Source organism: Lepidochelys kempii, chromosome 4 (genome assembly GCF_965140285.1).
Source record: "Lepidochelys kempii isolate rLepKem1 chromosome 4, rLepKem1.hap1, whole genome shotgun sequence".
Taxonomy (NCBI): domain Eukaryota; kingdom Metazoa; phylum Chordata; order Testudines; family Cheloniidae; genus Lepidochelys; species Lepidochelys kempii.
This window is the reverse complement of record NC_136383.1, coordinates 40,596,582-40,611,052: the sequence shown is the minus strand read 5'-3', so window position 1 is coordinate 40,611,052 and position 14,471 is coordinate 40,596,582. Positions and strand designations below refer to the sequence as shown.

The 14,471-nt window shown below is 39.0% G+C and overlaps 1 protein-coding gene across 2 annotated transcripts in view; it reads right to left on the bottom strand.

Moving 5' to 3' along the window:
• Window positions 1-926: 926 nt before the first annotated feature.
• Window positions 927-14,471, bottom strand: part of AFG2A (AAA ATPase AFG2A) — a 312,880-nt gene continuing 299,335 nt past the window's right edge. For both annotated transcript variants that reach the window (XM_073341065.2, XM_073341067.2), the window contains one exon: window positions 927-1,873. In XM_073341065.2, the coding sequence (XP_073197166.1) occupies window positions 1,697-1,873 (177 nt within the window). In that variant the 3' untranslated portion in view covers window positions 927-1,696. The remainder of the gene's footprint in view (window positions 1,874-14,471) is intronic.

Sequence of the window (14,471 nt, the reverse complement as noted above, 5' to 3'; positions counted from 1 at the left end):
AGCCCCTTACAGATTATATTTAATGAGAGAAACTGAACAAAACAAAGAAATCATCTGAACAAAATCTAAAGCTTATTTCTTTAAAAAAAACAGAAGGGGTGGGCGTAAACAGACATAAAACTCTTGCATAAACAAATATTGAACTACCATAAGAAGCCAAATTCTTCAAAACCAACAATAAATCCAAAAAATAAGCCAAAAGGTGATAAAATCTGAAACTATTTTACTTGACATCAACAGGTAACAGCATGATTTGGCTAATGCTTCGACCCCGAAGGGTCTTCCGCTTAGCTGGAAGAAACATTAGCCAAGCCATGCAATTACCTGTTGAAATAAAGTCAGATCCTTTCAGTTTTTATCACCTTTTGGCTCCCCCCCGTTTTTAATTATTGCTTTTGATTGATCTGCCTTTCTAGTCATATCTGGTATACAGTAGCTCATTACCCTGCAAGTAATTTTACCTGATCAGCTTGTTTACTGAAGGTACAAGAATACATGTCCAAGAAACAACCTGCTGTGGTTTCAGTAAAAAAAATCAGTGATGAAATAGGTTGAAAAATCTGTATCTGTACCCCCACATTTTTGTGGCCACTTGCATCAGTTCTATCAACTAGATATTTTTACTCATTAGATTTTCTATGAAATTCCAAAGATTTTTGGTGGTGCAGTTTAAATGCACATCTCACATGCACTGTATCAAGAAGTAATTAACATCTCTCAACTTTTTCCCATTATGTTTTACAATGTGTCCTCTATAGATCAAGGTACAGTGCTTGGTAGATTAAATATCAGATCAAATACCATCTCTCTCTATATATATTATAAAGAGAAAAAATTGTACATAGATCTGTAAGAAATGTACAATTTTCCCAATCAACAAGATACTCAGATTTTTTTTTTTTAAATAAAAACAAACAAACCCTCTCTCTCTGACATCTGGAAATAGTTATAAATTAACCACAAATTAAAAACAGTCCATTTTCCCAATCTTTATAACAAGCCTAATGTACCCTTCTAATTTATATTCCTACCTTATAATATAAGGAAAGGGAAGATGTCCAAGACTGAAGTTAAACATTGTGCTGTGATCAATTAGGAACACCTTAAGTTGGGGGGGGGGTGGAGGGGGGAGAGAGAGGAAAGCTGAATGTTTGGCAGGCTTGTTTGGCAACTTCTTTGAATGTCATAAATCAAAGATTTCAGACTATTTTTCAGCATGTATTCATGCCACTCCCAGTCTCTGTGATGCTCCTTTGTGTGGAACTGGACAACCAGACACACAAAGATTAAGACTGTAGGGAAACTTGGTTGCTGTTGCAAATGTTTTCAAGGAGACCATCAAGGATAAGCCTAAAAATTACTGAGTTGAGAGTCCTTTCTTTTCCAGACTGATATGTATTTGCAGATCAAAGTGATTTAAACCAGCAATCTGAATGATAACAACACAGATTATACCATTTTATTATAAAGTACAAAATTTTCAACCACTTCCACTGCAGTCACATAGTTCACAATCGACACAAAATACTTCTACTATGAAATTTCTGAAATGGAGTTCATTTCAGACATTCCATTTACAATAAGAAACTCCTAAACTCTCAAGAATTTAAAGAAAATTTGCTGTATACAGGTGAAATGAGCATGTGTACACACACACACACACACACAAGTGAGTGCAAATGCACATATTCATTTCTCAAAGTGTATGTAATCCACTCTGCCGCTGATAATCTTCATAAAACTGTCTTAGTGACTCAGGAATTCTAGGGGTCACAATACTCAATGCATGTTGAAAATGTCGTCCCCAAATACATTTGGCCTGGATATCTTCCTGGAGGGCTAGAAGGGCTGCTTCTCTGCAGACTGCTGTTATCTGTAAATGAAAAACAAAAATAATGTACACACCTTTTTTTTTTCAATCTGAAAATTCACCTTTGTTTCCAGACCAAACATGATCTGAAGCAAAACACGGCAAATGAAGTCATCACAGCAGAACGTTAGTATATGCTGATGGCCTGGTTTTTACAGTGGTTCAGCTTCTAGTGCTTGTTTTCTATTGAATGGGAGTCGTGGGTGCTCAGAACCTCTGAAAAATGTAACTATAACAGACTGAACTTAAAACCTCAGTCCATTACACTTCAAATCATAATGTCACCATTATTTCTAATTTAATTACCATATGCTGCTCTAGTGTTTCTAAACTCTGTACAACACCTGATAAATTACAAATCCAATGATCAGTGACAAACAATCTGACACGTCTCTGTCGCTAAACCAGAAGAATAGATATTCCAAATTCCTGTGACCACTTTCCTTCTTAAAACCTCGGTTGGGAAAGTAGTAAATACAATTAATTCAGAGAGGAAAGCTGGGAGAAGGAAGGAAGGACAGAGAGGTGTGTAGAAGGGGAAGAGGGTTATGGTCTCATACTCTGAAATGTGTTTTTAAACTCTCTGGACTTCAGACAGCGGAAACAGACTAATGCCAGTGTCACTCTAAAGACACATTACTGTGGTGAAAAGAGCTTGTGGAATGAAAAGAGATATGGTGATTTCCAGTGCAACAGGGAAAACAGTGATTGATATTGACTGCACCCTTATATCTGTAAATGAAAGAGCCAGCTGAAACGCATTTGTCCAGCCATTCAGCATATTTTCTCTGTTTGTTCACTTACTGAAAAGAGTTCCACTGCTTATGCTGGGCTAATAGTTGCCAAAGCTGTTAGTAGCTTTTTAGAGGATTTAGCAGCATGTTTAGGAAGCTTTCACAAAAACACACGCATGGATTTAGATGGCTTTGTCCAGTTACAACAATATTACTATTAGTTCTGTGCTCCTCTAATGAGCAGTGAAGCTGAAACACTGCTGTTATGTATTTTAATGCTTTTCAGTAGCGCAGGGACACCGAATTGTTGAAGGATTGCTGAGATGTAGTGCATCGACTTCCTACAGAGATAAATAAGACCTTGCAAAGTTCTAGAAACTAATGTCAATATCCTGACCATTACACTCATATTTTCTAGTAGAAGGGGAATATTTCCCAATTCCTATCTATCACAGTTATAAAGCTACTTCAAATTAAATAAAACCTTTAGAAGGAGAGCAAACACTATTGTGAAATGGTAGACTAAAAATAGGCCTGAACCAAAACCACATCCAAAAAACCCACCCTGAACTTTGAAATAATGTGGATCTTTGAAGTTCAGCCCTTTTCTCCCTAATACACAGTATGCCACTGCATTAGTTTTTCATTAGACCAAACGGAATAACTCATTTTTACATTTTGATAATTTGTTTTCTAAAGTCTTTTCAGATCCACCAATGGAGAAACAAAGAACAACAGATTTTGCTTGGACAAATCTGCCTATAATGATCATTAATCATCGAGAACATAAGAGCTACTGAAGCAAAATATCACTCAACCAGCAGAAATCCAATGGTGAATGGCTTGCGTATTTTTTACTGCTGGAAGCTCCAGTGTAGGACAGAGTGAGGAGGAGCACTGGTTTGGCAGATGTAATAAGACTTTAGAAAAAGAGGAAGCAAATGTTACTACTTTATCTCCCTCTGTTTCACTCATATACTGATATATGGAGGAGGAATTTGCCTACTAGCCAATACTTTCAGTGGTTTTTATGTTGCCTCTAGGCTCCTGCCAAGAATATCAGCAACAGTGACCATAATTAACTTTCAAAGGCTACGGAGTTCTTTTGTTTCTAGTTTTACTCTTAAGGTCAGTGCAAGAAAGCTTCACAGTATTTGAAAATTATAGGATAAAAACAAATCCCACTAAATCAATAAATTTTGTTTGATTTTCAGGACTATTTGAATTGCTCAGATGAGAAAAGCAAATAATTCAAAAAAATAATTTATTTTATTAATTTTGCCTCTTCTTCTAGTTACATTCAAAACTCAAACTTTTTATTATTCAGAACTGTTTGACTAAATCTGGCATAATGTAATTATGTACATTATCATTCATATACTCCAAGGCTTTCTGTTACTCAGTATTCAAAATGTAGGGCATTGTGATTGGTCATCTAAATTACATGGTATGATTTATAGTCCATTGCTGCCTTAGAATATCAGGTGGGTGAAGTGGAGGATTAAGGAAAGCAAATTTGAAGTAAGTTTCAAGTGTGCAAGCTTAAAATATTCTTCCAACAAGCATTCTCACTAGTAAAATTCAACCCTATGTACACTTGTGGAAAGAGAACATAAAAGTGATTTGAAATTGAATTTGGTTTGATAAATTTACTTGCATTATTTGCCCAGCTCTATGATTCAAGTGCGTATTATTACAGGTTCTCCAGTTCCTTTGCCTACCTGAACAATTAGTATTAGATTGCACAATGCAGAATGCAGTGAGACAAAGAGAAAAAGAAAGAGAAAGACCACAGAACCACTAGAAGGAAAGAGAAGGCTCAACAGCATGCTCTCCCCCCATACCAGGAGGCCACATAAACCCTACAGTTACAGGGCTAGTGGGATGGACGGATTTTTGAAAGAAAGTTGAAGAGCCTGGAAGCAAGCTTCTCTCCAAACCTGGCAGAAACACACAACGAAATCTGGTGGAAATCAATGCTGCTGAGAGGGGTTTGGGACACAGGAGGGGGCTCCAGGCTGAGGCCGAGGGGTTCAGAATGTAGAAGGGGGTTCTGAGCTGTGGCAGGGGGTTGGGGCACAGGAGGGGGTTCAGGGTGTGGGCTCTGGGAGGGAGTTTGGGTGTGGGAGGTGGCTCAGGGCTGAGAGTTGGGGCATGGGAGAGGGTGAGGGCTCTGGGAGAGAGTTTGGGTGCCAGAGGGGGCTCAGGGGTGGGGTAGGGCCACGGGAAGGGGTGAGGGCTCTGGGAGGGAGTTGGGGTGCAGGTAGTGTTTCGGGGTGAGGGCTGTACGAGGTGCTCACCTTGGGCAACTCCCCGCAAGTGGCAACATGTCCTTCAGCTCCTAGGAGAAGGTACACCCAGGCGGCTCTGCATGCTGCCTCCACCCACAGACTCTGCCCCTGCAGCTCCCATTGGCCATGGTTCCTGGCCAATGGGAGCTGTGGAGCTGGCACTCAGGTTGGAGGCAGCGCACGGAGCTCCCGTGGCGGTCCCTCCACCTAGGACCCAAGAGATACGTTGCTGCGCAGAGCCAGGTAGGGAGCCTGCCAGCTCCATGCCAACCAGACTTTTAATAGCTTGATCAGCGGTGCTGACAGGAGCCACCAGGGTCTCTTTTTGACCAGGTATTCCAGTCAAAAACCTGACACATGGCAACCCTAAGCCTTGCAGGACAACTTCCAGTATAGGAGAAATCAGTGACACAGAGTCTGAGTACATTCTAAGTGTATCTTGTTTATTTATACACATACGCCAGTCCTGGTCACAAACAGCACGTGCGGTAATTTTTTTTCCAGGAATGTCAGTCCAACACCAATGCCTAGTTACCGGGAAGCAACTTTGCCTCCAGAATTGACTCTAATCAGAACCCAACAGTAAACACTCCTGCTTGCATAGGTCTCTCTCCAGCCAGAGTCGTGTATGATCAAGACTACCAACCACCACAAACATTCCTTCCAAGAGTAAAAACTTGCTCACACACCAAGGAAAGGAACTTGGAAGACTGTGTATAATAGCACCACCTGCTGACCTCTACCACAACAATATGAAATGACTGGATGCACTGCAAGTGAAATGTGGTTGCTCATGCAACACTTATAATTTTTATTTTGCCAATTTTAGCAGTCTCCAGAATTGGGAAAATGATGGAAGTAATATAGATACTTACCTCTGTGTATAATGTAAACTAGTCTGAGATTTTCTAAGAACCACCTGAAATACAGTTCACGGAAATAAAGATTTTAGCACTTCCACTGAATTTCAGCAAAAGTCTAATTTATTCAACTAGAAATATGGATATATCAAATCAACTGGGTCAAAAAATTACACCCTGACTACACTCAGAATCCCAAAGCAACTCTCTGTGTTCTAGCTCTTGTCCTGAAGAGTAAGAAAAGCTTCCTAGGATATGGAGGCAAATGACAGTCAGCGCTTGTCATCACAACATACTTCGTGCACCCAAACCTATTGTTTGCACATAAAAGGATTTTGGTCATGGTTTCTGTGGAAAACAGAAACTTGGACTTGGGTTTGGAAAAGGCAGAATTTTCTGTGTGTCTATGTTAATGGTAAAGTCTTGAACTGTTAAACAACTCGAGCTAGGCGCTCATTTCCAAAAACGACAGGCCGAGAACATTAATTTATCCACGAAAGAAAAAAAGATGCTGATATCTTTCTCCCTTAATCTTGAAATGACCATCACAAGAAGGAGATAGAAAAGAAATGTGACATAGAACAGAGCCTTCTTTCTTTAGGGACAGCATGAACAGACTATAAGCAGGGCTAATGGGAAATGCAGATACACTTCCAGGAGATTACAAAAGATCAGGAAATCGTGAATCCACTGCTATCCTATTTAAAACTAGGAGCTCCCACCTGGAACTTTGTTTCACTACATGGAAATTCACTTGAAATTTCCCCTCAGACACACAAAAGGATTACAGTGGAAAGGGACAAGTAATCTTAAATATGTTTGGGCCATGTTATGTATACGTAAAATACTCTGCCAACTTTTCAGAAACACCTGGACAAGTTCCCACTATCTTAGGTATGCAAAGGGCACTCCCTAACTTTCTTAGGAAAAGGGATTTGATAGAGTTCTGCCACATTCTTCATCACCTTACCCTGAGTCTCACCAAATGTGGATGGAAACGGGATTTTTCCTAATGAGATGGCATATGAACACAAGCGCAACTACAAGTTTCTTCAGCGTACCATGGATGCAATGAATCATTTGCTTTTTTCAATAGAAGTAATTTAAGGTTTCTTGTGCAATATCCAATATTGTTTTATTCACAAAGGCCTAAAATTCAGGGAGGCATACAGCAAAGTGAGCAAATGAGAACAATAAAATAGTATGGAAAAATAATCCAAACAATGAATGACTTCATGCTATCACCATCCTATTAAAAAGAGCAAATTTAATACAGGCAAGTACAAGTATGTATCCTTTCAATAGCATGAAGGTCAGAGAAAAGCAATAAATAGATTATATAAGACAACTGCAGTCTTGGTGGGAGAAAGAAATTTCCCATGATATGAAATGTCTTGAGCACTGAACCTTAGGAAATCCAGTTATCCTATCTTCAAGTGCAAAAGGGCAAAAGAGCCAAGTGTGCTGGACTTCGCATGTTATGAAAAATAAGAATAATATTATGTCCCCTTCAGAAAAGTGAAGTTATGGTAAAGCTACCGACAAACATATAGGATATGTAATACAACATAAAATATAGTAATTTTCTTTGTCTGGCAGCATTGACTGGTAAAATGATGATGAAGACATTAATGAAAGTCAGAAACAACAAAGTGATTAATCAATTAGCAACAGACCAGGCAATATGTAATTACCAAATTATTGTAGAGGTGCAGGGCATTTCCTGGGTATTAGTAACCAGCTAGGAGGAGCTGAAGGCTTGAGGTGTAGCCGAAGGCTGTTAATCCCATATAGAACACAGAAAAGTATTTAAATTATTAGTGCTATTATAAGCTAAAACTAAAACAAATATTTACACATATGGGTTTTTTTTCCTAAATGGGATGATAGAGAACTACATTTCACATTAGTCTGACTGCTTGGATCATCTCTCAGAATATCATTCACTTTCTAATCACGTTAATAAAACAGATTAACAAAAACATGAGGTGCTAACAAAGAAGCTGAACCACCCACAGGGAACTCTAAGCTCAGGAGGAAAATTAACTAATTTGTAAATCTTACTATGCAAGTCAAGGAAGCTAATTTATGAACTGACTGTATGAAAAAAGAAAAATTGTCACTTGCCATCTGAGCTGATACCCCCCACAAAGCCACACAGGATCTCACAGCTTATTACAAATATGATGGATATTAAAATAGAGAGATTTAAATCTTAACAATAAAATGAGCACCAGTTACTGTTCCTAAATAAGCATCACTCAGGATAACCCTTCCTCCCCCAAACCAATGGTTACACTGGCTGATTCAACTAGGCTGACTCCCACCCATTTTGGCATTAAGCACCAACTCTTTTCCAGTGGGCTGAAAGTCCTTTTCAGCTCCTTTGTATTTAAAGTGCTCTAAATAGCTTTCAAGAACTTTAAAAAGAAATGAGTTTCTGTGTTAAAGTCTGAGGTATTTTCAAGAAAGTGATTTTGTTAACACACAGGCTGCTGGGAACACCTGTGAATGTTGAGTTTAATTGGGCTGCAGCTGGTGCTGATTGTACATGGGTAACTGCCATACTGATTGGCTGGCTGCACACTGTTTCATTTTTCTTTTTTTCCTTCCTTTCTAGCTTGTTCCCCCGCACCCCCAAGTAGATGTTGTAAGAGGTTGTGTGTGAGAGGGATTAGGAACCTAAACCAGAATGGTATCCTGTGGTTTGTGAATAGTGCAAATTGTGGTGCTTCCTGGATGAAGACTACCTGAAAGACTGTTTCTGCATGGTGTGCACCTAACTAGGCGCTCTAAAAGGAAGACTATGGATCTGGAGTGCCAATTTTCCCACTCAGCATTCAGAAGAGTGAAAAAGATTCATAAATGACATTTTAAAAAAGACATGAATAATCCCAGGGCCAAACCCTGATAGCGAAGATCTATGTTTTTCCTCAGTCTTTTCTCATGCAAACTCCCATCAAAGTCAGGATGTCTGATTCTCCTCTCATGTAGTGTAAACAAGAAATGAATCCACTGTGTAAAACCAGAGTAACGACATGTCTATCTAGTGAATTAGTCTGCACCAGAGGGCTGTGTGTACTAGTATGTTGCGCCCAAACGGGCCCAGGCAGACCCTACTGGCATGCACTAAACGTTCCCTATTGTGCATTTATGTACTACTGTTTGAACAGTATAGTAATTCTCAGTTGAAACAGTTCTACATTAATGTGCACTAGGGAACTTTTAGTTCACACCAGCAGGATCCACAGAGGCCAGTAAGCTAGTGTGCACTGGAATCCACACCCCTCTAGTGCAGATTAATGCACCATATAGAGAAGCCCTAAGTGAGAAGAGAATCAGACCCATGAAGTTTGTCATGGAAGTCTCTTAAAAATCACAGATTAGAGAGCAGCCTGGCAGATGAACTGTTGCAGGCACAGAAGACAAGGAGGAGGTATGGAGACAGAGAGCGCGCTAATTGTGTGCTAAAATTGAACTTTGCTTCCCACTGATTCAATGAGAACCAAACAATAACTAGGTATCCTTAGGTTTGGGCTTTTCATACAAAAGTGGATAAAAAGTACATCAAGGTGCCCTGCAAACTCAATTTTCTTTAAAACAGGACTGAACCAAAATGCTTTTAAGTAGCTAGAAATGGAAGTTTTGGGTATCATATTTGAAAATTAAAGGTTTTAAGTCAGTATTTGCATCTTACTGCAAATAATCTTGTTTTGTCTGCAAAAGAACCTCAGGGATGATAATGAATGCTGTGCCTGAATTTTTTATCTTCTCTTAGGTTATTATAATATTTTTACTCCTTTAGGAAAAGGATAACTCCAAAGGGGATGGAATAACTCTGATTATCGTGCAAAGTATCCCCATTGATACAAAACCAGAAATGTTACTTAGATCAGTTACTCAAAAGATACATCAAATCCTTAGCAAGAAATAAACAATCTTCAATCTCTTCATTATGCTGAATACAGTTGCTTTTTAAAAGGTTGTGTTCTATTTTTGGCAATTTTGAAAAAGAACTAATATATCACAAACATAGTGAAGTAAAAGTACATTCACAATACAGTTCACATTCTGTAAAGAATCTCGCTATCCATTCGACAAGTTCTTATACTATGCCCATCACTGTAGCACTGAGTGCCTACGGTAAATACCTGAATACTAAATTAGAGCCACAACTAGTTTACACAGATCTTGACCAGTAATCACTATTTTATATTACTTTCCTATGTCACAGGGGTGTTTTGACAATAAATACATTAAAGATTATGAGGTTCTCAGATACTATGGTAATGGAGATCATATGCGTCTAAGACAGACGCACAGATATCACTTCAGTTTTTAATAATATGTATTTGAAACGTTATTAATTTCTTCAAGTAAAAGTTCAAAGATCAGATAAAGCCTATAGCATCCTAAATACATGAGAAACATCTTGAGACATATGGGCTTTTATTTTGACACTCTCCTCTACAATAAGGTGCTTTAATAAAATATTATTTATATAAATCAGTGTGCTTCTTTCCTCTTTCTGGTTAATAAAAACAAGAGTTCAGTAAAAGTCATAACATTGAATAGTTTATTAAAGAAAAAACAGACTTGTAGGAAAGACAACAGAACTTTGCAATTCATGATTGATGAGGATTTCCTGTAAACATGAGAGAGGACAGACAGTATAATTTATGTATATCCTCCATCTATGATCCAAAAGATTGGTCGACCAGTCTCTGCTAGCCAGACACAGGTTCAGAAGAGCAGGTTGAAGAAATGTAATGAACAAAACCTGCCATCTCTACAGATTTTATTAGATAAGATCATTAAAGGACTGGAAGTTGGTGTTTAGAAAAGAGGACAAAACATGAGCGTCAGGTTAAAAAACAACATGCCATGCTTGAGGGGAAAGCTTTGCCATTCATGATTGAGGTTTTCTCATGTATTACTACAAGCTTGCTTCTATATTTAGTATTAAATCAATGCTTCACTTTTTTGTTTAACCATTTATACACACAGAGAGGAGGGCATTAGGTCTTTGTGACAAATGTGTAGCATAGGTTTTGCAAGTGCTCACACCACTTGTGCACACAATCTGACAATGAAAGTTCCATGCCTGTGGTGTCTCCAGCTGTCATCACCAGAGCCCACAGAACCTCACAAACAGGTGAGGGAGTGATCACGGGCAACTGGGCAGTCATTATGGAAATATAGAGGCAGGGGTAATGTTATAGGAAGAGAATGAGCTTGACATGACCAGCACATGCAATTGCTCACTTGGCACTGCAAAACCTAGGGTCATTTGTGTTTATATGGGTAAACATCACAGAGAGCTAGACTTGTAAATATACATGTATCTGTGATGCTTATCATTCTACGATGCTTACATACATATATACACACATATACACAGAGAGCAGAAGAGATAGAGGAGGTACATGCCTAGAATCGACCACAAGGACTATCCAGGAACTACAGCATTCTGTTTGTACGATGAGCCTAAATGGAGTAAATCAAGATCTTCAACAGTATATGCAAAAGAGTCTTTGCATATATTTCTATTCATTCTGGCATGATTTAACAGCCAGAGTGAATTTTTGAATGTAGTTGTAATCTTTATTTTTTCTACTGTCTCTTTAAAAAATTACTACACATGGTATCTTTCCAAGCAATATATTAAACGTGTAAATTCCAATTTAACATTTGTAACTACAAGCCCAAAATGCCGGTTACTTTCCAAAATGTACGAAGTTGATACGGATCCCATCACTCTGGCAGAGACATGGCATAGCTGAACCTTTAACAAAAGAATTCTGTAACACGACGAGTTTTTACATGCTGGGACAAAATATTTTTAAACAGCATTCTCTGCCAACTTGTAGTTTCAGCTATATTTGTGCAACTTAAAACAAAAACAAAACAAAAAAAGCCCCCACGTGTTGCCATACAAGTTTAAGCTGCATTTCTGGTTAAACTCAAAAATTATTTCATTTTTATATAAATATTTCAATGAGAAAGTGTAACCTGTTCCCTTAGAGGAAGAGCAGGAAGCCAAGCCTCTAGAAAACCAGAAAGACTATACATACATGTGTGTGTGTGTATCTATCTATCTAAAAAAAAGAGTTTTTTTCTTATACATACACATACAAACACTTATAAATTAAAAGTAATTCACAGTGTAGTGTGTTCTCACTTACAGTACACTGTTACTGCAGAGAACACGTGCATGGAGCCACCATTAGTATGCTGAATGCCCCGCAGCAAGATGGTTTGAATTATGCCAACTAAAAATCTTCTGAGACTTACAGGACATGTCATAGCTCTCGTAGAGCTATCTTAGGGACCTGTGTAGAAAAAAAACTGCCTTTACAGCTGCTGCCTTACAACAGGCATTACAGTTATGGCATTAAACAGCTGCTTATGACTGCTCTCTTCTCAGGAGCAGAGTTAGGGAGACCATCTTACTTTGACATGATGTCAGGTGACACACACAGTGTATATCATAATGTAGCCTGGGAAGACAGAATATTCTGCAGCTGCCCGATGTTTAGTCAGCTGGGCCTCGCTTCTCCCAGTCTGATTACTCCTTTTTAAAATTCAGCTGGGTGAAGAAATTGAGACCTTTTGGGCTCCTGTCCAAACAAGGCACGTAAAGAAAGAGAAGGAATTTTGTAAGGTTCCTCATGCCCTACTTGTCTGTGGGAACTGGGACAGCAGCCCTCTCTTTAGTAGGTCAAGAGTAAGAGATTTCTCCCTCCCTCTGTTTTCTTCCTGAACAACCAAAGAACACCCTGGACTTGTCCTTCACTCCTGAGAGTGTCACAGATCAAGAGCTAGTGCTCTAGTAATTTCTGTGGGTTGCTTCAGCCAGTGAAAGGAAGACAGAAAAGTCTGTGGCATAAAGATGATCAAACTCTTCTCCCCTTTCCACCTGACTAGCCTCACAACTCCCAGTAGGTAGTGGTCTAAATTAGTTTCTGATTCTTTGCAGCAGGTTGTTTTTCTGAATAGTGACCACGGCTGTCTGCCACCGATCCTGCAAAGAAAGCTGCCCCCGCCAAAAACACAAAAAACCAGGAGAGTTTTTACCTTGAATAAAGGGAGGAGAGCAAGAAATTCAGTTAAATTCACTAGGAACTTTACTATTTTCTATTGGTTTAACATGGAAGGCACAGATCCTATGATGATGGGCAGCTGTACAAAACCAATAGATGAGAGAATGATATTATACCAGTGATTTACATTTTTGTTTAACCATTTATACACACATATGTGGAGAGGGGGATGTTAGCAAAACTTTAATTAGATAAGGCCCTTGGACCTTAATGGAAATGTTGTGCTGTCCATAACAAATTCTCTTGCCTTTGTATATAACATTCCCCTGTGCCTAAATGTCCAGGGAACTTCTCTGGGGAAAACCTGCAGGAAGGGAGTCATTCCCCTTTGGGCAAACAGAATGCTAGGGTTTGGTATACGATTGAGCTTAGTGTTCAGCTACCAGGCCCTGCCAGAACCCTGTGATGTCCCATGTCCTTTGTTACTCTCTGTGGACATTCTCATGCATGGGTATTATTTTTATTTTCATTGTGGTAGTGCCCAAAGGCTCCCTTTCTTCTAGACTGCAAACAGAATCCCTGCCAGGGTAAACTCCTATACCATCACAGGGATGAAAGCAAGTTGGGGAGAAATGGCTGCTTGAAGAAGCTGCAACTCCCTTAGATGACTGGGGACATGTGGAGAAAGAGATGAAAAAGGTGAACTGCTACAGACTTAAAAAAAATGAGGAGTCCTTGTGGCACCTTAGAGACTAACAAATTTATTTGGGTTGCATTAGACTCAACTGTTTCATCTCTACTCCCATAGGAGGGGTTTAGATAAGGTACCACCTGGTTATGGACCAGCTGGCCATGAACCCTGGACTCCCTCAACCTGCCCGCACAGATTTCCCCCAGCTCTAATGTGAATGGAAGCCCTACAGAACACAGCATGTGAGCAGGGAGTGGACCCCTCTAAATAGACTCACTTTGGCTTGCTACTCCCATATCAGGCAGTGGAGGCAGATTAGCACTTCTGCTTTGAGGTATATGCTCCTGCAGGTAGATAGGTAGGTAGGTGTGTAGGATTTAGGAAATAATGGCATATAATAATCTTTATTACAACTTCCCAGGTAATTACAAAATAAAAGAAAGAAAACTCCTGGACTTACAAACAACAATGCACTGCGAGTCTGATAGCAGATGCTGTACATGCATTGGTTTGTGTATAGCACCTGGAATCAATTATATGTTTTCTGTCTGTCTGCTTTTTTGTTTGTTTGTTTTTTTTAAAGAAAGGAAGGATTAAAAAAAAGTCTCCACATTCCCACCACTGATATCAAGTTGCAGTACATACCATGATCACCATAAGACTTCAGGGTAATCATGCACATTTTTCATCCTATAAGGCAACATTTTAAAGGATGAAGTGTCAATGTCAGGTTGGGATTTCATGGTTTCCGTTGGTTTGTATCACCCAGCATTCCTTTATTTACACATATGCCCAAATTTTTAAAGTCAGGCATACAAAATTGTCTAAGCTGATCATGTGTGCATGAAATATCTGAAATGTGTGTTCAAATGCTGCCTCTGAGTGTGCAAGTTGTGCAACACAATGACATTTCAAATTTTCAAAATCTGGCCAATAATATAATGTACATCTTCTATTTAGCAGTTGTATGTGATTTGTAATA